The 27,717-nt window shown below is 37.9% G+C and overlaps 1 protein-coding gene across 2 annotated transcripts in view; it reads right to left on the reverse strand.

Annotated features, from left to right (window-relative positions):
• The window catches only part of RORB (RAR related orphan receptor B), a 155,516-nt gene that overhangs the window by 52,370 nt on the left and 75,429 nt on the right, over positions 1-27,717 (reverse strand). Inside the window, exon 1 of one of the 2 annotated variants that reach the window (XM_080373339.1) lies at positions 3,686-12,253. The exons of the other annotated variant lie outside the window; for it this stretch is intronic. Within the exon in view, the coding sequence (XP_080229465.1) occupies positions 3,686-3,725 (40 nt within the window). The 5' untranslated portion in view covers positions 3,726-12,253. Of the gene's footprint in view, positions 1-3,685; positions 12,254-27,717 lie in introns of those variants that run through there. 2 annotated transcript variants of the gene reach the window in all.

The following is a 27,717-nucleotide window of genomic DNA, read 5'->3' on the forward strand; positions in this document are numbered from 1 at the left end:
TATTTTTTTTTTTTTCTCTTCTGGATAAATGGACAGATGAACTTTGCAAGTGAAGAGCCCAGTTAGCATAATAAATATTTACAGTCCATTTTGCCTGTTGAGAGCTGGCTGAAATTGTCATCTAGTACTCAGCACCTTAGTGGCAATTCTTTGTGTTAGATATGCATAGATCACTGCTGTACAGTTACAAAGCACAGAGAGATGTTGCACAGACGGACTCTGAGGACCTTTTGTTTTCAAGGCTGTGGGATCACACAGGACCTTATCTTTCCCCCAGTACCCAAGCCAGTATTACTGGTTGCTGGAGTGGGGTAGAAATGAACTTAAAATTTCAGCTTGCAGTGGGAGCAAGGCTTATTTTTAGCTGTCTGTGGCAGCACCTTCTTCTCTAGCTCTTTGCTACTGGACTGCAGCTGCATCACACTCACAATCCTCACATATACCCCTCCCCAGAATCCCCCCGCCCCTGGCCCTTCTTCCCACCCTACCTGCATTGCTTTGTTCGAAAATCCTCAGCTTCCTATACTTGCAGTAACACTCAAATCCAGAATTTGATGCCATGCAAAATCATCAAGGGAAATGACAACCGTTGCACAGTTCAGGTCTCCACACAGAACCAGCTGACACTCGGCAATTTGAGTATTCATGACTCATTTGCCACTAAACGGAGCCTGAAGCCAGCCTCTGTATAACCAAAGGCTTCAAGTATAATCCTGTTTAACTTCTCTTCTACAACTGCTTATTTTTCCAACTGTTTCCCAAGCACTTGCTCTGTTAAAGGCAAGAAAGTCTACATCAACACCTGGGATGGACAGCTGTAAGAAACAGCAACATCATGTGGGATGAGTATTAGTAGTGTGATAGTACAGTGCACTGTGAATGATTTAGGAGGTTTGTTCAGTCTGTGGATATACACAGAATAGAGTTGATGGACCTACGAAGAATGCAGCTTCAGAGAAAGTAAAAACTGGGTCAGAACCTTCTTCTATTGTCCCACCCCTCAAACGCTGATTCTTTTCACTATTTATACTTCATGCAAAAATTGCCTGTAAATTCTGAAATATTCAGAGGATTTGAAATGCTTTCCTTTTTAGGAAACATAGGGTAACAGAGAAGACTCAAACCATCTACATCCTTACTTCTGAAAATTAGTAAGTTATACACTGCTAGAAATAAATACAATTAAAAACATGATAGAAAAATGATTAAGTGATAATTAGAATTGAAAAGTACTTCAGCTTCATGTAAGTAAGTGAGCTCACCATTCAAATAACTGCATATTTATGGTTTATATTCTTCCATTTTTGTGGCAATCAATACAGATTTTTACTGAGGTCTCGGTATGTTCTGCTTTTTATAAACAAAATGTTGGAAAAGGAAAGAAGGGAGGCTGAGATTTGAAAAAGTCCTAACCTAATGCACACCAAACAGGAATAGCTAGTGCCATTTTCAAAATTTCATAGGAAAAAGCCATGTTTAAAACATCAATCTTAGTAGGAAAAAAAAAGCATTTAAAGTCCAGAAATCACTACATACAGTAGCATACATAAAAAGTCCAAAAATTTTGTATCTGTATGCACCTTAAAGAAAAATAAATATTATTTTCTCTGGTAACCATTGTTACACCTACCTTAAACATTACCTGTCAGGATACTGAACCCAAAGATGACATTTTACTTTACAAGTTATGAAAATGTGTTAAAGACAATGTTAATGCATATTCTGTGGTTACTAATGGCTTTTGCAGACTTTGAAGAACATTATTTTCCAACTTTTCTCTGTCTTCTACATGTATAAGGTTATAGGAAAGTTACAGAAAAAAACCTTTCACATCTAACAACGATGTGTAACAAGATACACTTCACATGGTAAGCATTCTGCTGTGGAAATCACATGCAAAAGAAAATGTTTCTTTTGCTTTACCAATTAGCCCAATAACTTGTCAGACTAACATAACTGATTGCCTATACCACATCACTCTTATTAGCAAAACACCCTTCTTTGTATTTATTTGAATATGCATGCCTGCAAGATTGTTTGAACATTTAATTACATTAATTGATCATATCCTCAATTTCCCCCAAATATTACATCCTCAGTATGAATTTTTATAGCTCTATCACTTACTGTAGGAAGCCAATGTCACAATAGTTACATTTCTAGAAATATAGCTCTGGGAGTTTTCATTTATCTAATATTGAGAATCAAGCACAAAAGGTAGCCCAGCACTAACCAGTGAAGAAGTATATACACTGAGTCAACTGAATATGTACAGAAAAGTATGTATACATATATGAACATGAGTAGAAAAGCCCAAGGACTTTGAGGAAGTTGTGCACACAGAGTGTCAAGCCCTACAGAGCGTGGACCATTTACAAAGGCGTGGGAATAGCATAACAGGGGGGTACAAAGGGTTGTTTTGCAAATTGAGAAGTAAAATTCATGTCAGCGTGCCTGCTTTTTTCCCTCCCTGACCTTCAGCACTCTTATTTTGTGGAATGTTTCTCATTCCTGGAATCTCTGTAAATCTGTTTGGCCATTACAATTAAAAATGCTTAAATATACTGTTTTCTGACTGCCTGATGCAAGATATTGTCAGGGAAATTTTAGCTGATTTGACTATTACAGCCATATACTTTGATTAAGAATGGTGAACCACAGGGCATGATGAAACTTAAAAACCCAAAGCATTTCAGCAAACTAAATATATTGTATATCTGGAGTCCTGATAAACCACTAATTAATGCAGCTTTTAATTTTAAATGTTTTACAGCTTAAAGCTTCTTGCCAAAATAGTTAACTGTAATGCTCAAGGAAAAGTTGAGAGGGAAGAATACATAAGCATAGTTTATGTCTTTATTTTTGTTAATGAGCATGATTCAGTAGCAAAAGCCTTTTTAAAAAATTGGAGTTGCTCCCCCCGCCCCCCCCCCCTTTTTTTTTTTTTTCCTTTTTTCTTTTAAGACAGAAAATCATCAAGCTGGCTGCCCAGGGGAAAGAAGGGATGGGGAAATGTGTTTCTGCTGGTACAGATTTTGATTCTGAGTTGCACCAGGTAAATGAGGAGTAAGTCAACACACTCAAGTAGAATTATAGCAGTGCAGCAAAAAAGATCTAACTTGCATTGTCTGGGATTTTATCTAACTGTATCACAGTCAATGGAATAATTTCCCATCCACTTTCCTAGATCACTTTCCTTACAACACATTCGCTCCTACATTAGGCACAATATAACTCCTACAAGGGAAACTGACAAAGAGACAGGCAACAACAAACAATAAAAATTATGTCAGTCTGAAATGACTCTGAAATCGTTCTGGTGTTTTCCTGCTTAGAGCTTTTTGATTTTGTTCATACTTTTGATCATCATTATGGATTTTTACTTTTGCACATTTTTATTTAAAATCTTTGCCCCATCTTTTGAAAAGCAATCGAATCAGCTGGAGATATTCTGGGATTTGCATCTGTTGCTGTCTGAAAAATGTTATACCTCCCAACTGTCTACTTACCAATTTAATCTGCCATCTTTTAACACAGTAGGAAGAATTACTATTTAGTAAAACTCCCCAAGTGCAGTTGTCTCAAAGATAGATTTGGTACAGCCAGATTAATATTTCCCTATTTATTCTTAATTGGAATACTTCATATTGTTAAGGAAGTGAAGAAGAAAAACATTTCAACTCACCAGTTGCATCAGTTTTTATTCTGGATTGAATATCACACATTTTGTCGTAAATAAGACTCCTAGGAGCAGAACAGTATTCTTCCTATTACCCTACTTATTCACAGTTACACCTGTGCTGTTGCAAAAGTGGAGTCTTAACAGACTGCATTAACAAGATTAAATGGAAGAAGTGATAAAGGCACAGACTGTTCCATTTCATTAAGGAAGGGAGGAAGACTGCTGGAGGAACTAAGTAATAAAACAATATTTCCTTTTGATACTATGTTCATGTAGAATGCATTTCTTAATCAAGACCAGTCATTTAAAAATAGTATTTTCTTGTAAATTCTGAAAATAGATCTCAGCTTTCCTTTACCATCAGTTGTTTTGTTTCAGACATATATAAGAAATGCAGGATTAGAATGGTAGAGGTAAGATGACAAATTATTACAGATGAAAAACTGGTCCTGTGAAATTACACCTATATCCTACTGACTGGCAACCAGATCTAAAAAGTTAATTTGCTTACAGTGTTTTTAGACTCTATGTGACAGACCAAACTGAACTGACCTTGCTGGACACACATTACATTAAGGAATATCACCTGAATCCCAGTTGCCCTTAGTTGTACAGCCGGGGGAAATTTGGGGAATTTAGTAGTAAGCTCTCAGTATGAATCTCTAACAGAGTTGCTCAGAGCTTGTAACTATGATTTTTTTTCTCTAGGCTCCCACATTGGCTAGAACTGCATCCTGGTTCACAGGATGGTTAAGGATGCATGCAAGAGCATGCAGTGGCTGTCATGTACCAAACATGGTATAGACAAACACAAAGCACAATGAGGTTTACACAGGCTTTCTGTCAAAACCAAACCAAAGCAAAACAAGACATAAGAAGGGAGCATTTTTGCCAGGCAGCTAATACATTAAATGCAGTGCCTCTCACTAATTCAGTTTTCCCTTGGGAGTCTTAGTGTGCTTTCTGTGCTTGGAAAAATTCCCCTTACCTCTCCCCCTTACACATTCCCAGGCTTTTTTCCTGGAAGAGCTCTGCAGAGTTTCTTTATTTCCAGGTATTCTTTCCTTGTTACTGTTTGCTTATGTCTTAACCTTTTGCAGAAAGTATTTGTTGGAATAGGAGACGATTCAGATTTTAACAGTTCTGTCCTGCTAACTCTGCATATTCATTCCCTTGGAATTTGTGCCAAAGCCAAACAGAGAGGACTTTATTTTCAAGATTCAATAAGCCTGATATATACAGAAGACTGTTAATCCTACATACTTCTAAAAAATAGTTGTTTGAAATTGCCACCACCTCAGCCACTTTGCTTTCAATGCTTGTTCTGGTTAGATCCAACAGTTGAGGAATTTTCAGAAAAGAAACCAATGCAAGGGGAAATATTAGAGGAGAGTTCCAAAGTTTACAAAAATAAGCAGAACTATTGAAGATTAGGAAAAGTACAGAAAACAAACAAATACATGAGCTGGGAATAGGCAGGCTGAAAAAATATTTTTCCAATAATGAGGAAAAAATTATTTGAATGGTAATAAGAAACAGGATGAGTTAATTACTTATAATAACTCATTTAAATCTGCATAAACATTACACAGATATTTTTTTCATCTCTGTTCCTAGAACCAGTCACGTAGGCTACATGTGATGCTGTGGGATTATAATCTTAAATAAGGTCCCAAATGCTTGGCCTGCTGCATTTCAGATGAAAAAAAATTCCCTGGCTTGCTAAAAGAATAGGAATTGCCCTCTCTCTATTATTTCATAAATGGAAGCCTTTGATGTTATGGGGCATAATTTTTCTTGACTGGATAAATAATTGGTGTATAATTTTCCTCCTGTTGCAACAGCATTTCATTCTGCTGAAGTAGTGATTGCCTAACAAGATTTTTAAGTCTCACTGTTTCATAATGTATTACAGTTCCCTATTAGACACACCACTTTCCTCTCAGATAAAAAACATGGATCAAAGAAATGGCCAAAAGAACTGAACAACATTTATGGGTTCTTTTTCCCTTTTCTCCCTCTCTAATTTGTGTAACTGAAAATTAGTTCTGCATGAGTCAGAAAAAAATCAATAGATTGTTGCCAAATATTACAGACCCTTTTGATGCATGAATTAGCATCAAACTGGTACTGAGCAACGATTCCAGACGCACTGGCTTTCAAATTGAGAATCGTCACTTGACTAGCAGCCTAATAAATCATCCTGTATGTCCTGTTGGGCATGTTCTGCCTCTACAGGCATCAGGACAGGCAGAATTTGGACACAGAAATCTCATGCAATGCTTGTGTTTTGTAATGAGAACTCAGTTCCAGAAGAAAATGGCAATTTTTAAGCTTGTACCAAAATATAATGAGACAATGTAGTTTTCAGTTTTAAGTTTGTATGTCTAGAAATGTACCCCACTGACCCCCAGATGAAAAGAAACTATATTGAGGAACAGTAAGAAGAGCTGAACGAATCTAACATAAAAATTCCATTCATCTATAGCACAGAGTAAAGCAAGCTCTGACATCCCTGCAGAGGAACCTTAACAGGCTTGAGAAGAGGACTTCACAAAGTTAAACGAGGCCAAGGGCAAGGTCCTGCATGTGGGTTGGGACAATCCCAAGCACAAATATAAGCTGGGTGGAGAATGGATTGAGAGAAGCCCTGAGGAGAAAGACTTGGAGGTGCTGATGGATGAGAAGCTCAGCATGGCCTGGCAATGTGTCTGCAGCTCAGAAAGCCAGCCATACCCTCAGCTGCATCGAAAGAAGTGCAGGTGGCAGGTTGAGGGAGGTGGCTCTCTCTCTCTACTTCACTCTTTTGAGACTCCACCCAGAGTCTTGTGTTCAGCTCTGGGGCCCGCAACATTAAGCACAACATGGAACTGTTGGAGCAAGTCCAGAGGAGGGTCACAAAGATGATCAGAGAGCTGCAGCACCTCTCCTGTGAAGACAGGCTGAGTTTGGGTTGTTCAGCCTGGAGAAGAGAAGGTTCCAGGGAGACCTTATAGCGGCCTTCCAGCACCTAAAGGGGGCCTACAGGAAAGCTGGAGAGGGACCTCTTAGAAGGGCATGTAGTGACAGGACAAGGAATAATGGTTTAAGATGAAGGAGGGTAGATTTACATTAGATATACAATAGAAATTCTTTACGGTGAGGGTGGTGAGACACTGGAACAGGTGCCCAGAGAAGCTGTGGATGCCCCATCCCTGGAAGTGTTCAAGGCCAGGTTATCTGGAAGGTGTTGCTGGAAGGTGTCCCTGCCCATGGCAGGGGGTTTGAAACTAGATGATCTTTAAGGTCCCTTCCAACCCAAAACATTCTATGGTTCTATGATTTTATGATTAACTATGGAAAGGAGGAATGTAAACCATTTATCACAGTAATTTAGAAAGAAAATAAACTATAAAAGTTGTTGTACAGAAACTGACTATTACATTTCAGTAACCCCTCCTCCACTAATATACCAAAACCACCCTCCTGAAAGACAAAGGTATTAAAATTCAAAATGGTAACAGATTGGATATTACAGGGGTTTTTTTCAGAAACTATGAATACATGAGGACATGGTCTGCTGGAGCCACCCTGTGCACTTTAATAGCTCAGGGCATCCTTCAGCTGTTGTGGATCAAGTCTGTTCTAGGCAATAGCTCTGTTAAAAATGATTTTGCTAAACCAAGGACAATCTGGCCATCACTTTAGAGACCAACAAATGTGAAAATTATGAGGCATAGTGAGATTCACTTCCATCCAGCCACTTTGCTCTTGTTAAGAGTAGGCACCAGATGCATCCACAGAGAGGAAGTTTTTTTCTCTTGCTGTTCTTGTTGTTTTTATCAAAAAGCATCTATCCATCTGGGGAGTAAGGGGAATGAAAAACATATGTGTGTGTGCACATGGGCAAGACTGTACTGGTTCAGAACTTCATTTGGTGTGAGCTGGTGCAGGGCTGTTGAAGTTAGTGAAGCTATGCCAAATTATATTAACTGCGGGTCAGGTCCTCTTCTCATTTATTCCTACATTACATGACAGTTGGAAAATAAAGGAAAAGAGTGTTATTAAAGAGGCTATAGGTAACTATCACTCTCTTCCTGAAGGCTGCATATGATAAATCCCCCTGGTCTTAACTGCCAGAACTACAGGAAATTGAGTAGCAGCTTCTAGGTTGTGGCCTTCCACAATTTCAAAGAAGGTGCTTCTGTTCTTTCATTTTAGGAAGCAGGTATTGTCCTTGGGGAATGTGATGAGGTGAACCTTGCTCTCTTTTGCTTTGTATATTCTTCAGCCATGCAAGCTCTGATTCGCCTTGCAAATGTCCTTTCAGATGTTGGCTTTCCTCCCTTGTGGATACAGAACAGAAATAAAAGTCTTGCTGCACCCTGAAATCTTGTGATCTGTAAATCTAAGTCTCTGCAGCCCTGGGGACATTTCAACAATGTGAATCAAGTTCTATTCCACCTGCAGGCTAAAGATACAAAAATGGTCATGCAACTTCCTGGTTTAAAGTAAAATCAATACAGATGTATTGAGAACCCAAGTGCTTTAATCAGGGAGCCTGTATCTGGGAGAATCACAGCAAAAGGATTAGCCCAATAAATTGGTAGCAGGGCTTTCTGTCCTTTTTTTTTTTTTTTTTTTTTTTCCCTGGTGAAAAGTAACACCACCAGACTGGGTGAGCGGGAGCCATGAATGTGAGAAAGCATGCTCTAAAGGTCTATTAGCCCACTCTGCAGTGCATTTTAAGTTCAAAGACTTCAGAAATTATAAGAGAGGCTATACCTTTATGTGCAGAAAAGATCTTTAGACATTCTTGTAACATTAAGGTGACAAATTTCCTCTGTTGGTATGACCTCTAATGGCTTTGAAAAACACTGAATGATTTTTAAGAACTAAGGACTAGATGGTTATCCATGGAAAATTTGAAGAAAATCATGGACATGTAGGAAATACTATCTTTGAACCGAACTGAAAGTACTGACCTCAGATTTTTAGGTGGTCTATTATCATACTTCCCTGTGGAAACTTGCAGCATCTGGGTGACTTTTTTGTCTCACCACTTCTTGTTTCACCTTCCAAGCAATGACAGACTGTTGGAAGAAGGGTTCGCCGGAGTCAAGAAGACGCTCAATGTGAGTTATGCATCTTGCTCAACTTTATTAGTTTCTAACACCACTTATATAGAACCGATACACATGTATATTCGTAAAGCAGAAATATAATTGGTTAGTAGTCTCTAAACACGCATGGTTCTCACACCCCTAATTATCATGACTAAAATAAGCATTCTATCCATGTTGCTAATTGTGTTGCTGTGCTTCAGCCTTGTAGTTTGTTACTCCCTATATTCCCATACCGGTCCCTACCTTTCTTGGCCCTGCACCTGCTTTCCCAGCAGCTGTAGCTTGTTACAGCCACGGCCTGTTGGCACGACATAATTACTTGGTCTCAGGATTCAAGAATAGCTCAAGGCTACCTTTCTTGTTAACTTCAGCACAGCAACTTCAGTACAATTCTGATTACAGGCCTATTCTAATACCAGGCCTGGACCATGCAGATCTTCAGAGATTCCAAGGCCACGCTTCTGCAGCCACTCTTCTACAACAGACCCCTCTCAATAAAAAAGTTTTTCCCTAAAATGGATGCTGCATCTCCTTGGCACACATAAAAAAAAAACCTGACAGATAAATCCATTCAGAAGCAAGCCAGGTATTTTAGACATTCACAGTCCAGATGTTCACCACTTAATCAGACTACAAAATTTTTGCTGTAGGAAACCATGTGTCAATCTCTTGTTATTGGATTTTAACATTGGAGCAAATAGTTTGTTAACAGCTATTGCCTGTGGAACTGCTGATTATTTCCACAGGCCCATATACTTTTTCTAGTGTGATTGCAACTGCCAGCACCATAAAGATGTATCTAACAGGGCTCTTCTGGAAGCAGAGTAGTCACAGGTAACAGTAGAGCAATTAGACATATTTTTGGTCTCCTAAGCTTATGAAGCCTTGTACTCTTGCCAAAGTCTTTGTGCCTTGACAATAAGTTTCAGCTTTCTGGAGCAACAGAACCATTGCCTCCTCTGAACTTGGTCTGACGTGTAAAGAAAAGCTGTGCTCTACACAGGCTTGAGACTCACAAGTAAAGCAGAGATAAATCTAAGGTGGTATGGGTTTTTTTTAAGAATGAGAAAATTGCTTCCTGCAGTGCTTTCTAAACCAGAACTAGCAACCCAAATATTTTTCTGTAATTACTGAAGTGATCTGCTAAGAAGAGTAGCCCTTCCACCTTGAAAGTAAAAAACAAAGCAGAAGGAATTAAGCAAGTTTGATAAATAGATATGAAAAGGAAATATTTTCAAGAGTTTTCTGGCATCTAATGCAAGCCTTTAGTCTTCAATACTTTAAGCACAGTATGAGGTGAAACCTCTTGATTTTACTCTTATAAACCACCGTGACCGCACTTTACTTCCTCTCATGTAGCCCACTTTCTGGATTACACTCTGTAACTCTGTCTGGTTGGAAGCCTAACAAGACGGGACAATTTACCTGCCAATGACCACGATCACCTTCAGTAAATTAATGAGGCCAGTGTAACTATACATAGTTCAGTCTGAGGCCTCTGTATTTTCACTGTACTGTAAGGAAACAATAAAATGTCTCTGGCAACTCTGCATTATATGTATCAGCAAATGGTATGTGATGGTAGCAGTGCTGCTTCTGAACTGGGCTTGTATCATGTCCCTTCAGTCTGCCAAGCCCAAATGTTGGAAACAGTGGGGTGAAATGACAAATACAGCAGAATTCTTTCAGTGGGGATCTTGAACCTCTCATGAATTTGTGCTACATCCAGCTGGGGGGAGAATGGGGACTTTGTGTTTTACGTTAAACTCAAATAAGCTTTCACAAATGAGAACACTGCCTGACACATTATAAGGTCAGTCACAAAGAAAGCATCACTGCTGGGTTTCTAATCTTGAATCTTGTGCTCATTAATAATACACAACAGAACATCAAACCTTTCCAAAGCGACAAGCCCAGAACTTTGCTTTAATACCTCTGTCAGCATTTCTCCTTTGCACTCCTGAAGATGCACATTGTGCTTTTGACAGAAAGAGCAAGTGCTTTTAAGTCACTCTTCTAAACACTACCACAGGCTTCTGTTTCCAAATGCAGCACAGATGCAGAGGTCAACAAATTTAAAAATAAAAAATAAACTAATTACTAACTAAAGATCATGTCTGTTGCAGGCAGAAGACATGTAACTGAGGGTGAGCATGAACCATCCAATATACTGCGCTGTTATTTTAGTTATTGTATTCAATAGGATCTCCAAGCAATTGACAAAGCTTGCCCCCCCCACCCCCTTGAAAGTCTTCCAGGAAGGCATGAAGTGAAGCAGAGAGAAACTGTAATCACTATGAAAACTTCTGACTGATGACATAAAAAAGATATTCATCCACACTGAGATACATTAAGGCCAGATAAAAAACCCAAAGAACAGAGACATCCAAGACTTCGGTGCTCAGACACCTGGCTTTTGAGGGCAGTTTGATTGAAAGTGGGTTTAGTAAACCCGCATGAGGTACCTAAATGCTTCTACAAAGTACAGGCGGTCCAGTGATTTGCCATTGGATCTGGCCATTTGTAGACTGGCCACATACAAAAGCTGAAGAAGAAAAGAAGGTACCTTAGGTGCCTTGGGTAACCTATTAAAGGAGGGTTTAATTCTGAAAATTTACCTAACTTCCTTCTCAACAGCAAGTAATCAAGAAAATTGTACTAGTGGCATCAGAATATAGGGGAAATAGTGAACAAACTATTCTTACACAATCATTAGATACATCAAATGTAAGCATCTCCTTACAGTGATGTTTTTGCCCCTCTGCCCAAAGTACTCAACATTTTTTTTTACAAAGCTTTAATGAACACAGCTGTAACTTCATTAAGGCTAAACCAAGTACAGCTTTGTCATCCCTGTTGTATAAAACAGATACGTTAGTTAGTTTTGTTAAAGCTACAATGTAAAGGAGAACCAGCTCTTAAGTCCATGCCTAACAGTACCTGGAACGTGGCCACATCTGAGACAAAGTACAGTAAGTACTGTCTGCTGTTGAGACTGTAAGCCTCAGACAGCAGCATAGACTAAGAAATGCAAAATGTTCTAGCCACACAGAACTTCAGGGACATTTAGTTAATTAGGCAAATGTGCCTGGTGTACTAGGAGCAATGTGTCAGAACACTTTCACAAGATGCAGTGAGAGCCCTCAGTAAGAGCCCCTCACCCCTTTCAGTAACTGAAAAGGCTATCACCATCTATGGGATAAAAGGAAAGAGCAATACCAAATGAATCACAAGTACAGCTGCTGCCACGCTAGTGAAATAATACATCCTCATCAGAAGTCTTTCAAAGAGACATTTTAAAAGAAATGAGAACAAGCTGTAAGGAGAGAAGACACCACCAGTAGAACAGTGGTGTTAGAGTAACTTTTTTTTTACTGTCACGGTTCTGTCACACTGTTCTGTCATCAGGTTGGGTGTGCTTTTCTGGCTTCCCCTTCCAGGAGCTGCCAGTGTATTAAAAGAAATGAAATATTACATCTTACGTTAAAAAAAAGAAAACTACCCTCAAAATAAACAGAGCTAGGGACAAAAAACTAATCCATTGTTATTCTGCTTCATAAAACATAAAAACTTATAGAAAGGGGATTCTGCTTTTCTAGGCCATGAAATATAACCCTTCTTTGCTGGCATATTTTGATTGTTCTTGAAAACAATAAAAGATGTAAACTTTGATGAAGACACTGAAATGATTAGATGCAAATTTGGCATCTCCTAATGAGATACAATAGCTAATGAAATCTAAGAATCCAGTAAGAAAAGTACAATCAAAAATATGTTTCTCAGAATTTTATTTTTTTAATTTTAGTTCTGATACTTATCTAGACAAGACATGTCTACATATCTAACTGAAAGTGAAAGATTACCCACTCTAGGTGCTGAGACATCTTAATTTGCTTCAAAAAGTTAAATGAAGGGTACAGCAGAACGACGATATTTATCAAGGTTACGGACTACGATCCTGTCTGTTGTATTCTTAAACACAGAACTACAGCCATATTACAGCTGTCAGAAATGGCATTGCTATTAAAAATGTTTTAATGGTACGGTATACTCAGGTCTGCTTATAATGACCTTTTTATCCATTTTTCTTCTCTCTCAGATGCTCTTTCTGAGGGAGGAAAAGGGTATATCATCTGCCCCTTTGCACATTTCTCATGCATAATGCAATTACTATGATCTTCTGCACCTCAAAAGTGCAGTCATTTCCCATAACTACACAGAAAGAAAGAAAATGACCCCAAATCAAATTACTGTACAAGAGACAGACCTTACTAACATAGCTCTTATTACTTAAGATGACAGTGAATAACTAGAGATAGCATTAGTATTTTCAATTCGGGTAGTTCTAAGTTTGATTATTAACCATCCCTACCACATGTTCCCTTAGACACTAATGACTTCTGGTCATGTGACTCAGGAGATCTGGGCAAATCTGTATTGGTCCCACCAAGAATTACCTACCTAAGTAAGGGGAAAAATAGTATGTCAGGGATATGTGCCATAACTGCAGCCCATGGTAACATTCAGTGTAGCTTTAGCTGTTAGAGCCACTAGAAGGCAAAAGAAATAAAATCCTGCAGTGTCTGGAGCTCTTCCTCTTACTCTCTTAGCAATCATTGCTAAGCAAATCTGGCATTCAGACACAAATGTTTTGCTTTGCAGAAAAATGCTGGAAAAACATTATTAAAAATGTCAGGAAAAATGTTGTATCTGGTAAAAATCACAGACATTTAAAAAAAAGAAAGAAAAGCAATTCAAAGAAGATGTTTTCAATAAGTCTACCTGAAACTTTTTATAACAAAGTTCTCTCTCCACATCATTGATCTAAAGCTTTAATTGGCAGACAGTAAAGTCTGATGGGAAAATAATGGTCTTTTAAATACCTGGGAATGAAAAGCAAATTGAGTTAGCACAGTGTAAGAGGCAAGTAATTACATAATGTCAATCCTGTTTTATACAGTTCAGTCTTTAAACAGCATGCAAAGGAAAGACATGTCTGGGAAAAAATATGAATCTAACTTCCAAGTGACTCATGTGCTCTTTTCCAAATAAGAAGTTAGGGCTATTACGTGTAACAGCAGGCTCTTTGCTTAAGGGTTTCTGAAACGGAACTGCTGTTAACACTGTTTGGACTATTTAAAATTTTCTCCCCCTCTTGTCAAACCCAAATGTCAGTCACTAGCTACAAGAGTAGAAGTCTCCATTGGGCAACTTCCAAAATGATAATTTCTGCAGAAAGAATTTCTATTATCTCAGAGAAAAAAACCCACAAAAAAAGAGACATAAAGTTAAAAGACTGACTGAAATCCTAAGAATACATACTATGCAACTGCATATTTTAGTTGCCATTGTATTTAATAATTGGCTAAAATGTAAGTAAATCAGTGAAAACAAACAAAAAAAGGGGAATTTTAGATGGCTTATATCTCAGTTCTTCACTGATTATGCACTTCTTATTTTCCCGTATCTTCTGTGTTTGTACCATCACTTGTCCTTATGCCACATACGTTGCTTCAGCAGGATTTCGCCTAACAGCTCAACATCAGAGAAAGCATCTAAAAAAGGGGGCAAGAACTGACAGGAAGCCAGAACTCAATAGCAGATGTCAGCTAATGTTTCTAAGCGAGACAGTTATGTGGTAACTTTAAGATTTTCAGGAAATATTACCTATTAGTTTAACTTCGAGTATTTTGCATTTGCACACTTTTACCTTAGATTGTCCCAGATGCAAGGATTACTCAACAGCAGTCACTCATCTCCATTCCATATAGGAAAGAGAAGATGATCCTGGACCACAGTGATAAATTTACTTGAGCAAATTTGGGTTATATGTGAAGACATGATCTCAGAACCCTTTGCGTAAATAATGCACCTAAATATACTCCAAATAAGGTCATAGACACTGAGCTGATAAAGAAGGAACTGAGAACAGCTAATACGATCATGATTTTCTTTTATTACAGGCCTCCACTGTTACTCCGCAGGGTGCATGCAATTAAATTATGGTATGCTACTTGGTATCTCAAAAGATGGTAACCTTTGACCACTTGGCTTCCTCCAAAAAGGGATGGATTACATGTTTCTCCAATTTATGTCCATGATGAATTTGAATCTTTTCTTCTGTTGAGGTGCCTACTGGCAGCTAGAAGACAATGTCTGGGACTTCTTTTGCCTTTTCTTTCTCCTCTTTCTTGCTGATTTCAGAACAAATGAATTCAGCACTGTTGCTCGCTGCTCAGTCTCCTTTCCCAAAAGCCAGTTTAAGATGCCTTTCTGCTAGCCTCCCAACACTTTAACTACTTATCTTATGCTCAAATCCGACTCTCCACCTCCTTTCCTGAAAGTTCTCATGGATTTTATACAGACTTACATAAAAATATATTTCCCCTGTTGTCTCTCCAATAGAACTCGAATGTATGAATTCTTTCCTTCAGATTTCTCTTTCTTTCCTACAGCCAGAACAAAAAAATGGGAGACTCTCTCTGTTTGCTTTGTTACTGCTACTTCTGGCTTATACCATGTGCAATTTTGAAAGCATATAGTAGGTTTTTACAGCAGGGATCAACTGACTGACTACTCAGCACTGTGGCAATGACTCATACTTGCTCACCTGCCCTATATGCTAGTCACTTGTTGCAAGTATGCTAAATTAAATAGCAGCATCTTTCCTGCATTTTTTTTCAAACTTTTCAAAAATTTCCACAAATTGCAATTCTTCTGTTGTTCACAGCAAGTAACTGCAGTGTCACAGTTCAGCTTTTGCCATATGGAAGTGTTACAGAAACAGTCCTTGGTAAATATTCTCGAATGAAATTTTTTTACATACAGGCATACCAGTCAGGAGAAAAAAACAATATTGGAAGAGGACAGAACTGCAAAGCCATTAGCATACACCTACTGTCCTTTAGTAGTCAACATGTATTAGAGAGGCTCATGATACAACCTTCTATAACAGAATTCCTTTAGACACCAAATATAAATTGTTTTGAGTTAAAGCTGTTAATGAAAATCACATATAAAGTGAGCAATAAAGACATAAATTTCAAGTGTTGTGAAAGACTCTTTTCACCTGCAAGGGAGTGTACCTTACACAGACTGAAATGAGGAGGTAATTAGGGATTTTGAAGCAACAATCATGTTACATTTGTTAATATTTTTTTTTTGTTGTTGACTGTAAGTACCTAAAAGGCTTTCTTTTTCAAACCTAATATATTAGTTAAGCCTTTTCTTTATACAGACTTCAAAACAATGCAAATCAATCAAATAACTTTTCTAGAACAGAACTACATTTATGTGGTATGTAAGCAGTAGTTACTGACATATTCAGGAAAAATATCCTGACTGATGAGTAGCTGAAACTGCTGTGTAATGACTTAAAAGTATTTCAACTCCATAGGTCTTCAGAGGTTTTTAAGTGAGTTGACATAATGTAAGAAATGCGTATGTTTCTTCTGATAAACACATTTGGACTACAGGTAAATGAACACACACTAAGAGCCTTCTGATGGCTGCTTAATTTTTCATTACTTACGTGTGCAGATAAAACAACAAATCTGCAATGCATGATAAAGTGTTTAAAAACCTCTTAGTAATTCTAGGACCTTAACTTTCAAAAGTGACATAGAGCTTTTGAAAGCCTGCAGATCTACCTGTCTTTTCAGTGGGCACTGGTTAATGAAGTGTTGGTAGTACTGAGTAGTTTTTGGTTTGGTGGTTGGTACAAAAAGGTTTGGGTTTTAGTACCAAAAGATATTTTAAAAATTATTTTTAAGAATTTGAGTAGACAAGCTTACCTCTTTCTGGAAGCTGATGACTTTTAAAGCCTCAATTTCCTGAATTACTTTTCAAAATCACACCCACAGCTTGAAGACCTTCATCACATACATGCTTGAAAACCACTTCTGTAAAGACACCTGTAAAATCCCTTCTGCTATTACATCTGCATTTCTTTATTACAGATGGAAGAGAATTGAGGTCTAAACAAACAGTAAGCCTGTCTGCAGCCAGAAAGGTTACTTTCCCTGGTATATAATCAGAACTATATTATTAGTATTAGTATTAGTCTTTCAGGGAAATGAAAATATATGTGATCTCCCCTAGTCCAGGGTTTTTATTTACTAGGTACTAGGAACCTATTCTAGAGCCAGAAACAATAATTTCTCCTTAAGAAAAAGATCAAATGTTGATGGATCTGAATGCAGAATCAGCAAGGAAATGGAGACGCTGACACTCCCTTTTAACCAACAGATGGGTTAATGATTGTGGCACACTTGCAGGGTAAGTATTTCTTGTTGCCTAAGGAACTTGAAGGCACAATCTCTTTCGTAAATTACTTAACATGCTCCAGCAAAGACTAAAATGGGATTTCCATCTCAGAGCTGAACTGTGTAATTTCTGGAGCTGGAAAAGCTTTCTCCTTTTCCAGGACTTGGGAATTTTACCATGTATCAGATGCCTGATGTGCCCAAAAACACTGGGTGCAGGAGCACAATAATTTGGTTTGAGAAACCTGCGTTTTACACAGGGGAATTCACTTCAGAAGGCACAAGTGAAGACTCCAGTATTATGGATCTTACTGACCCTGTGTGCTGAGAGCCTTTATAAGCCATTCAGTGCAGGTAGAAGAGGAATCGTGCCTGTGCCACTCCTGTCTCCACTCCTTAGCTTACAAGAGATAAAGTTGCACCTTGAATTCACACAGTGCCTCTTACTTTACCATGTTTAGAAAAAAATTTTTTTTTTAAAACATACATCTTTAGGTTTAACCACTTTGAGGTTAACAATGAATGAGCTCATTCAGAGATTTAAGCAAATATATAACTGTAAGGATCTAAACTGTTGTCATTAAGAAGGGAGTCAGAGAAAGCTGAGGAGGCTTTGAGCTTTTTTGACATGAGTATTCAGAAAAAAGGTGAGAGGGATAAGATACCTGCAAAGTTAGGGATTATGTTGATGCACAAGAATAAAGATCTCAGCCCAGAGTTCTCCTAAGAAAATACCTTGTTTAAGCATATTTTTCCATTTAATCCTTTGGGATTACATTTCCATTATTCTCTGGATGAAGCCCTGGCCTCAGTTGTTTCTTTAGCATACACTTCATTAACAGAGGCATCTTTGAGCTTCTTGATATACAGGTAAACTTACTAGCTGCTATAGCTCTGCATGAGCTGTATCCCTCCTTTGTTGGCCAGGTGTCCATGGCTAAATTGGGAAGTTTATCACAGCTAGGAGGAACAATCCTAAGAAATCCTTCTGTGAGACGTGTGGAAAAATCTTATTTGTGGCTGCAAATCTATGGCAGCTTAGGTGTACAGGTCCCATCCAGAAAGCTATTTCCGTAAGTTTGTTGCCATTATTTCTATTTCTTTTTTTCCAAAGAAGATGATTTCAGAAAAATAAGAGATTTGTGAAATATAAAGGACAGGCCAAACATCAGGAACAGCGTAACATTCTAAGGCAGGTCCCACCACGCTGAATGTAAGAGGAGGACTTGTCCTGGGATGCTGGGAGTGTTTAAACTTGGTACTTTATATATCCATTCTGAAAAACTGCAGAAAACCCCTACATTAAAATTTTCACCTTTGTTTTTTCAGTGCTTTTTATTTTCTTTTGTTTTTACAGAAGGTCTTATTTCCCTTTCTTCTAATTGCAGGCCCTGAAAGCTCAGCGTGGGGCCTGAGAACCAAGCAGATTCTTCCTTATTCTATAAATAAGGCGATAACTGTTACCTAGAAAAACAACCTTTATTTCCCACTCCACTGTTTCATGGTTAGTCATCAGTGACAAAGTACAATTCTTTACCCTGAGTGGCTTAACTTTCTGAAATTTAACAATCAACCTGCTGATGCACAAAACCAGGCAGAATACAGTTTGCCCTCTCTCAGCTGGTCTGGATCTTACAAGTGCTGCAACAGTATGAAGGATTAAAATAAATCCAATTAAATCTTCCCTTTTGACTGAAGTTACTATAAAATCTGAATGCACAAATTTCAGTCACAAAGTTTCATTGGAATGGTTCCAATGTAATTGTATTTGAAGCAAACAACAATAACTACGAATGAAGAATTTATTACAAGAATGAGAAACTAAAACTCAAAACGCAAACAGGCGTCTCTCCAAGACTTTAAAAAGTTCACCTAGCTACATACACATCTAGATAAACTTTCTTGAACTTCTGCTATGCTCTTTTTATCTACAGTGAACCTAAGGAAAGTTTTCTCCAGATTTAGCCTGCTGAGTAAATCAATCTTCTACTAATTTTGATAGTTAGGAAATTATTTAACCATGATTTTAAAAGTGTATTTTCTGTTTCAGGAGCAAGTTGATCTTTTAAAAATGTTCTGTTTTGAAATAGCAAACCCCAGGTTAATGTCTTTGTTTTCTTAAACTCTGTGCCTCCTTTAATACCATGGTTAACAGCACTGCAAAGCATTGATAATTATTTTGATCACTAGTGGTGGATGCCAGTCACCCAGTGGGTTTTTTGCATTTTTATTGTGTTGTCCCTTTCCCCTGAGGAGGATTCAAGATCTGTTTAAGTTCCTATAAGGCCCAAGCTTCATGTCAGCAATACTACCCTGTTAACAGTTTAGACAGGATCACTTCGAGCAATATAACTGAAAGCTGATATTAGCTGATCAGATACAAATGATTTGCAAGGCCGGACAGTTCTTGTGACAGGTTAGTTTTCCACTGCTGTTTCCTCTTCTCCTGTTTCTAGAGTTTCAGATCCAAAAGCTATTTTAGAGTGCTATTACACATGGGCACGTAATAGTGTGTCTATTTGAAGCTTATGACAATATTAGCCCACAACTAATACGTCAATGTGAATATAAATTCAAATTATTAACAACATCTCTTCTATTTGCCTAATTTCTCAAAAACATTTTTCTGTGCTTGTGCGCTTCAAATATTACATACCCAAAGCAGCTATTTCTTTAAATGAAATGCTAATAAGAATTCATAAGAAATAAGAATTGGTGTGATTGTGCACATTTTTCATCCATGATGGAGATCCAAATACACAACTCGGTGCTTTAAGACATAATGCTGATTTGTGAGTGTTCAAAGTACTTTGGATCTATACATGAATGCATGCCTTATGTTTACATCTACGACCAGTTTATCATTGCTCTACAGATAGAGTATGGCCAACTTTAAAGAGCTAACTGAACTAACGTGTAATGTAGGTAATGTAAATTAGACATCTTATGTACCTTAACTCTGCAGCAAAGGGTACACCTCATGTCTCTTTGGATATCCTAAGTGTAAAATTCTCAATTAGAAAAATGCCAAGCTTCATACACAGTAGTTTGTGTGTGTATGTTTTGGGGTTTTTTTTAATGTATTGAAATAGACATTTAGTGCATTTGGACAATTACTTGCCATCAGTATTGTTAAGGCATGAGGCAAACATCAACCAACGTGGTACTGGATGATTAACCTAAGTATCCCATGCAAAGAAATAACTATGTCTCAGCTAATTCACTTTTTTTTTTTTTTTTTTGACATAAGCTTGGTGGTGAGCAATGGCCAAGAAAAAAACAGGAGGAAGAGCAGTGTGTAAATGTTTCAGCCATTTGAGTTTTTCTTAGAACAATAGAGCAGAGGGAAATATTAATGTTAATTGTAAACCAAAATTTAATTGAGTTGGAGTGGTCTGCTTAACATGAGGACACTTAGATGAAGTGTAAATGAACATCTCTGTCACAAGGAAAGTGTGCCCAGTGTTTCCAATGAGTTATCTGGTACTGGACCAATATGGAAAATTGATCCTGAGGGAACAAATCCACAGAGATACTCTTCATTTATCTGATACAAGATTGTGTAACTGCGGTTAATGTTAAACAAAGCTGGCAAAAGAAAGTTTTAGAAATATGTACGTACAGCTACTAATAAAAAGGCAGCTGCATGAATCAGTTTGGTTGCAGTTTGATACAATACCAATGCTTTCTTTAGTGTCAGCTGCTTACTTGGCTCTGCATTGCCTATTACAATCTCCACCCTTAAAAACAGAGTTTAGACATAAATTACCTTCCCAAAGAAGTAGTAACTAATGCCAAAACTTGATTTGAAGGAAACATGTACGAAGTAAAGGGCCATCCAACTTGAGTAAGAAACCACAACAGAACTTGACCACTAGTGAGTGGGTACAGACATTTTGTCTTTCCCCCTCTAGTATTCAGAAGTGTTCTTTACTTAGCTTTGCTTTTAGTTCCAGAAAGCAATAACGGCATTCTTCATGAAAAAAAACCAACAACAAAACAAAACTGAAAAGAACCCAAAATCCCACAGTATATTTATAAACAGTAGTATTTGTAATTGCACAGATTCCAAAACATTCACCAGCAGAACTTGGCCCAAAGGGAAGTAGAGAGATTGATCTGAAAGAGCAAACAGGGGAAAAATAGTAATTAAAATAATTACTGCATAAAATCAGGGTCAGAGATAGACTGGCAGGTTCGTGTCAGTCACCTTAACAACCCATTAAGGATGACCCAAACACTGGACACAGTTTTTTGATATGGTGTTAGAGAAAGACTCAAGTGAGTTGTATTTTCTTTTCTTTTTTTTTTTTTTTTCTTTTAATTTTCTCTTTCGCTAGAAGAATGGCAAGAAAAACCTCCCCGGTGGTATTTAGGCACTCTAGTTAGAAACTTGGAAAGAATCATTAAGTTCATAGCTGAACAGCAGAGGAACTATGTCAAATGTTTTTCTATACAAATTTTTGTTCCATCTTTTTCGAAGAATCTCTTAAAATGGTTCGTAGACAGTGAATGGTTCTGCAGCATAAGCAATCTATTGTAAATTGCTTTGCAATTCTATTTAAATAATCAAATCATCATTTAGTTTTGCGTGATTTTTTTATCAAATCTTATTTTCAATAAATACATATTCCATGCAGAAATACCCTTGTGAAGAGAAGCTTAAAAGTTATGCAGGTTTCGAAGAATAATGATGAGAAAGAAATGCTACAAGATCCACAGTGGGGGATAAATATGATAAAGAACAATCTTTAAAAAATTACGACCTGCTATTTGTACAAAAATGAATTAAAAATAACTTATAAGTTTTAAAAGACAGTATCAGTGGTCTGTGAGATTTCAGGCCTAAGGAAATGAGCTATACATACCAGAGGCTTTCTTTCAGTGAAACAGAAAGCCTCATGAGAAGAAAAGATTTGCAGAAAGGCTCAAACAATTTATTCTAGTTCGATATAATCCACAAATATGTTTACACTGTTTAGTCCTAATTACTCCTGTGAAAAATGGCACCTTTATAGAAATTGCTAGTTGCTATTAAAATGCCATGTAGGAAAAAATGCAACTATTTATATTAAATCTTATATTAATAATAAAAATGTGCCACAACCATTTTCTCAAAAAGCTAGAGCAGACATATTTCAGTACTAAGCAGATTAAGATATGTATTTCAATACAGATATTGATACATTATATTAGAATATGTATTTATTGTAGTTGCTATATGTATTTTATTTATTATATTAGAATATGTATTACCAGTGCCTGGTAAAATTATGTAGAAGGTCACTCTGGGAGTTACTGAAAGACACTTGAGAGACAGTGCAGTCATTGGTCACAGCCAGCACAGGTTCATGAGCGGGAAGTCCTGCTTAACCAACTTAATTTCCTTTTATGACAAGTTCCCACCTAGTTGACCAAGGGAAGTCAGCAGAGGTGTTCTTTTTTTATTTTAGCAAAGCTTTGGATACCGTCTCTCACAGTACCCTTCTGGACAAAATGTCCAGCACACAGCTGGACAAGTCAACAACATGTTGGCTGAGCAACTGGCTGACAGGTTGAGCTCAAAGTGGTGTAACAGTGTTACATCAGGCTGGCAGCCTGGGTTCCCCAGGGCTAAATTTTAGGGCCAGTGCTCCTTAACGTTTTTATAAACGATGTGGACACAGGAATCAAATGTACGTTAAGTAAGTTTGCCAATGATACTAAACTAGGAGGAACTATGGACTCCCTGGAGTGTAGGGAGGTCTTACAGAGAGATCGGGATAGACTAGAAAGTTGGGCAATCACCAACCGTATGGAACAAGAGCAAATGCAGGATTCTGCACCTGGGACAGGTAATGTTGGTTATGCATACAAATTGGGGGATAAAAGGCTGGAGAGAAGCCCCACAGAAAGAAATCTGGGCTTTGGGATGATGGCATGTTGAATATGAGTCAACTGTGTGCCGTGGCAGCCAGAAGGGCTAACCATGTCTTGTGGAGCATCGAGCTCAGCATAGCTAGCCAGTCAAGTCAGGTGATTGTCCCACTCTACACTGCACTGGCACAGCCCCACCTTGAATACTGTGTGCAGTTTTGGACACTTCAATATAAGAAGGATATCAGATTATATAGGTGTGTCCAGAGGAGGGTGACCAAGATGGTGAAAGATCTCAGGGGCAAGACTAGGGGGAGCAGCTGAAGTCACTTGGTTTGTTCGGTTTGGGGAAGAGAAGAGAAGGCTGAGGGATGACCTCATGGACACCTACAGCTTTCTCAGGGGGGGCAATGGAGGGGGAGGTTCTGATCTCATCACTTTCTCTGATGACCAGCAACAGGACATGTGGAAACAGAAGGAAGCTGCATCAGGAGAAGTTCAGATTGGACATAAGGAAAAGGTTCTTCACTGGGTGGGTGGCCAGTCACTGGAACAGGCCCCTCAGGGAAGTGGTTGCGGCAACAATGCTATCAGAGTTCAGGGAGTGCCTGGATGATGTTCTAGTCACATGGTTTGGTTTGGTTTTAGGCAGTCCCACAAGGAGCAGGGAGTTGGACTTGATGATCCTTATGGGTCCCTTTCAACTGGAGATGTTCCATAACTCTATGATTACATAATCTGCGATTCCATTTCAATGTAATGGTAATGGTTAACTGTGATGGTCTAAAATCATAGGTAAGACAAGGTTTAGTGTTGAGTTTGAGTATATATTTATAAATGAGAAGAGCAGTCAAACTTACAGGTTCATACACTCTTCCCCAGAGATTTCAGCTTACAAGCAACACTTCAGATTCAAACTTCAGTCAAAAACGTGCTTTTTTAGTTAATTTTATTGTTAATAATATTAAAAGTGCATAGTTATCTTTAAAAGTATACAGCAAAGAAAAATCCTGTCCACCGACAAAAGCTTGGCTTGGGAGCATGTTCATTTCCCATGGCATTTATTTACTCCAGCACAAAACCAAAATGGTGATGGAAGTTGAACACAGGTCACAGATGAGCCTGGCTGAACAACCCTACGCATTTTAAAATCTTCTTTGAAGTGCCAGAAGTCCAGAGAGAGAAATACAGCAAATGTGAACGAAATTATTAACAGTGAAATATATTCTTGACTAGCCCTGTACTTTGAGAAATTTAGGTAACCTTACAGGATTGTGTTGATCAAATGGACTTTGTTAAAGTACAAAGTATCATGTTCAATACTGTTCAGACTTTGACAATGTGTAATTGTTCCATTGCTGTAGTCACATTCAAGGTGATGTTCATGAGATCTTACGATCTTTCAGTGTGCAGCTATTTCCCACAATATTTTAGCAACCATAAGCAGTAGGCAAGAATAAACACAAATCCTAGTTACATCAAGGACTTTTTGGAAGAGTACCTTCATGTCCATCCCCAGAGCCACAGACTTCGTATAAATAACTCTAGCAATCTAGGAATTTAGAGGACTGATCCGGATAAATTTTGGTGCCTTCTTTTCACTTTCTGAGTTTCAAGCTGGGAGAAGGGACAGAAACGTAAGGTCTGTGAGCAGGCTGATGCCTCAATACAACACCTGCCCTGAGCATTTATGTGGGCTTTCCTGCAGCTGTCCCCCAGCATTCCCCAAACCCTAACATGAAAGCAATGGACAGAGGATCTGAGCTCCAAGAAACATTTCACACCTCACTGTTAGACAATGAAATACCTGCAGGGTCAACAGAAATTTATTTAACACATTCTGTTCTTTGTCTGACAGCCAGTATTAACATGCTGCAAAAGGAAGAGCAGCAACTTATAAACAATTAATTTTAAACAGGTTATATGAAAAAAATAAACGACCATAAAAGTGTACATTACTAATCATACAAATACCCATATATAAGTATATATAAAAATACATATACTTTACAAAAGGTCCTCAGCCTTTTGACTTAATAATACCAAGATATCTTCCTGAGGGTAATAGTGACACCCAATTTCTCTCCTGCATATGTTCCTGGGTGTGGGGAGCAAGGTAGTTCTTCCGTCTCTCCTTTAGCAGAAAACGATAAATAACTGATTTTTGGCTTGCTGGCTGAACGAGAATATCACCAAAACCAGCTTCAAGCTAAGATTTTTTTCCCTTCTTTTTCTTTGCAAAAAGTACAAAATATTTTTTAAGCACCAAAAGGCATAATTTCACCTTATTTACTTTTGGAATTACTTAGGAAACTACAAAACAAATACATTTCCAGCTGTGGATTGAAATGCTTCCTTTGCTTGACAAGGTACTGTCATTTCTTCATGTAAAAATTGTGCTTTGCTTTCCTACATTTGTCAGTATGAATTATTATTTTTTAAATTTTTCTCCTGACTTGCAAATATTTTTTTTTTCTCTGCACTGCATGGCAGATCTGCCTACAGTGTTATGAACTCAGCTCTCAGCTATGCTATTCATTCATGGATAAATGCCATTCCCATATATTTTAAGTAACATTTTTTCCTTTATATTTTCTTCCACTGAAAATAATAACTGCTTCTTCACAGTATGTAAATATTTTCTTTATAACTATGGTGTGAATCTGAAGCCATTTTTAATCTTCATGTCAGTGAAATTCTGCTTAGCAACCAGAAAGATTTTGTTTCCCCAGAGCAGTAAATGATTACTGCCTTCAGGCTGGGTAGCACGGGAGCATCAGTTCTGATGGTGTAAATATAAACATCTACAAGTTGCCCATATCTTAGGTTGTTGTTTTTAAGCAGGGCTTGCCTAAGAGATCTGAAGTTTGGTGCAATAATTAAAACACCTTTTTAAAGAATTTCAACTGACTGGCTTAGACTGCACAACAGTGGATACATCAAGCACTTGGGGAGCAAAATGTGGCCATCTTTATGGCCGAAGGTCCAGCTATTTCAGGGCAGATGCACAGAAGGTGGGGAATTTGTTCTTCTGCGCAATGTTAATGGTGAATTGCCTTACCCTCCCCTCTGCCCACAACCATGTGCCCAGTGCTGTAGTAAGAATTAATCTACAGAAACTCTACCATTTAGCATGCTTCCCCTTGCTAGCGGGTAGCTCCTGCCATCTTTAATCTTCTGTATACAGCACATCTTCGTATCATTGGCTACACTTGCCAGTGGTAATATACAAAATTTTGCTGAAGTTCAGCTTTTCTCTGCAAAAGCTCCCTAAAAAATAGCATTGTGAAGCTCCAAATTCAGTTTATCTATCAATAATTAGCATTCTAAATGCACTTGGTTTAAAACGAAAGAGTTCATTTGTCACTGACAGCTTTGAAAACTCAAATACTCATGGGGTCCCACTGAGTCTTTATTGTATCATATATTATCACCCGGAGGAGTGCCTTTAAAACAGGAGCTTTTGAAGCCCTGGTGACATCCTCTGTTACAGTTTTCATATGTCCCATCTCTGCCCCTGTCCCACTCTGCCCACAGCACAAAGTTCTCAGTACTTATGTAGGTAACATACAGAGATCAAGTATCTGCCCTTCAGTTATCAGAATCAGCTATACAGTATCTAGCTGTCATTGTTCTTGATAGCAATTGCAGTCTTGACCTGCAGTGAAGTTTTTGATATCAAAAATACTGGCATCAGTTGCATAGCATGACACACTTTTCACTCAGATGGGTGAAATGTGGGCTAGAACTAGCTAAGCAATTCTGCTCAAGCTGAGTCTGGGAAGACATCAAAATGAAAGCAATTAAGATTTATATATATATATATTATTTTTTTAATTAAAACCCACAGCCACACAGCACGGGACATTAACAAAATGCTTTGTATTTGAACAATGATAAAAATGAATTATGGAGTTCTGAAATTCAGCAACAACAGGGGCAACCAGAATAGTCTCTTCCAAACATTCTCAGCCCCCACCAGATAATCACTTCTCTCCAGTTTTTCCCCAGGCCTATGATGAGTAGAGGCCTCATTAAAGTTTACAGTGTATAGTAGAAGACTCCAGCTTGCTGGGCACGATTTTGTTTTAATTGCCAAAAATACATCACAATGAATACCCAAACAAGCACTAAAAGGTAAAAAAAAGACTTTTTAAGAATTATTATTCCACTGTTATATCCCATTGAGTATTTAAAAATAAAGAAGTTCACGGACTCTACACTTCAAAGATAGCCCATTTTTTATTTACTTGCTGCTGAAACAAGGCCAAATCACGTATCTGAGAAAAAACTGTTATTTTATGCCTATCACAGAAAAAAACAAATTAAATGTTAAAAGCAAAAGGCATTCAACTAAATAGTAGAGTAACAGCTGTACAACCACACATAAGTATTTTTATTTCTTGTAACGTTAGATGTACTGTAAAATTGTAAAAGACTGACACGTATAGCAAAAAGTACAAGCCATGACAACTACTCATACCCATATCAGTTAGAGTATCAATCTCCAATGATGCAAAGCCAGCCAGTGTGATTTCCACTTGTACTCAGGTGGCCTCTCTCACAAAGTGTGCTTGTACATATGAAAGTACGTACATATGAAGTATGTATGTACATATGAAGTACAAAGGAAAATACACACCAATTTGTCTGTAAATCACTATGACCACATGTTCAAATCCGGTAAGGATCCAATGGTTATTTCTTAGCATATTTTTTAATTATGCCACCACATACATAGAATAAATATGTACAATGAAATTAGGCAGCAGGCCTTGACTCTTGGCTACAGATTAGGTAGACTCCTACA

The sequence above is a fragment of the Falco punctatus genome (genome assembly GCF_963210335.1).
Source record: "Falco punctatus genome assembly, chromosome: Z".
NCBI classification, from domain to species: domain Eukaryota; kingdom Metazoa; phylum Chordata; class Aves; order Falconiformes; family Falconidae; genus Falco; species Falco punctatus.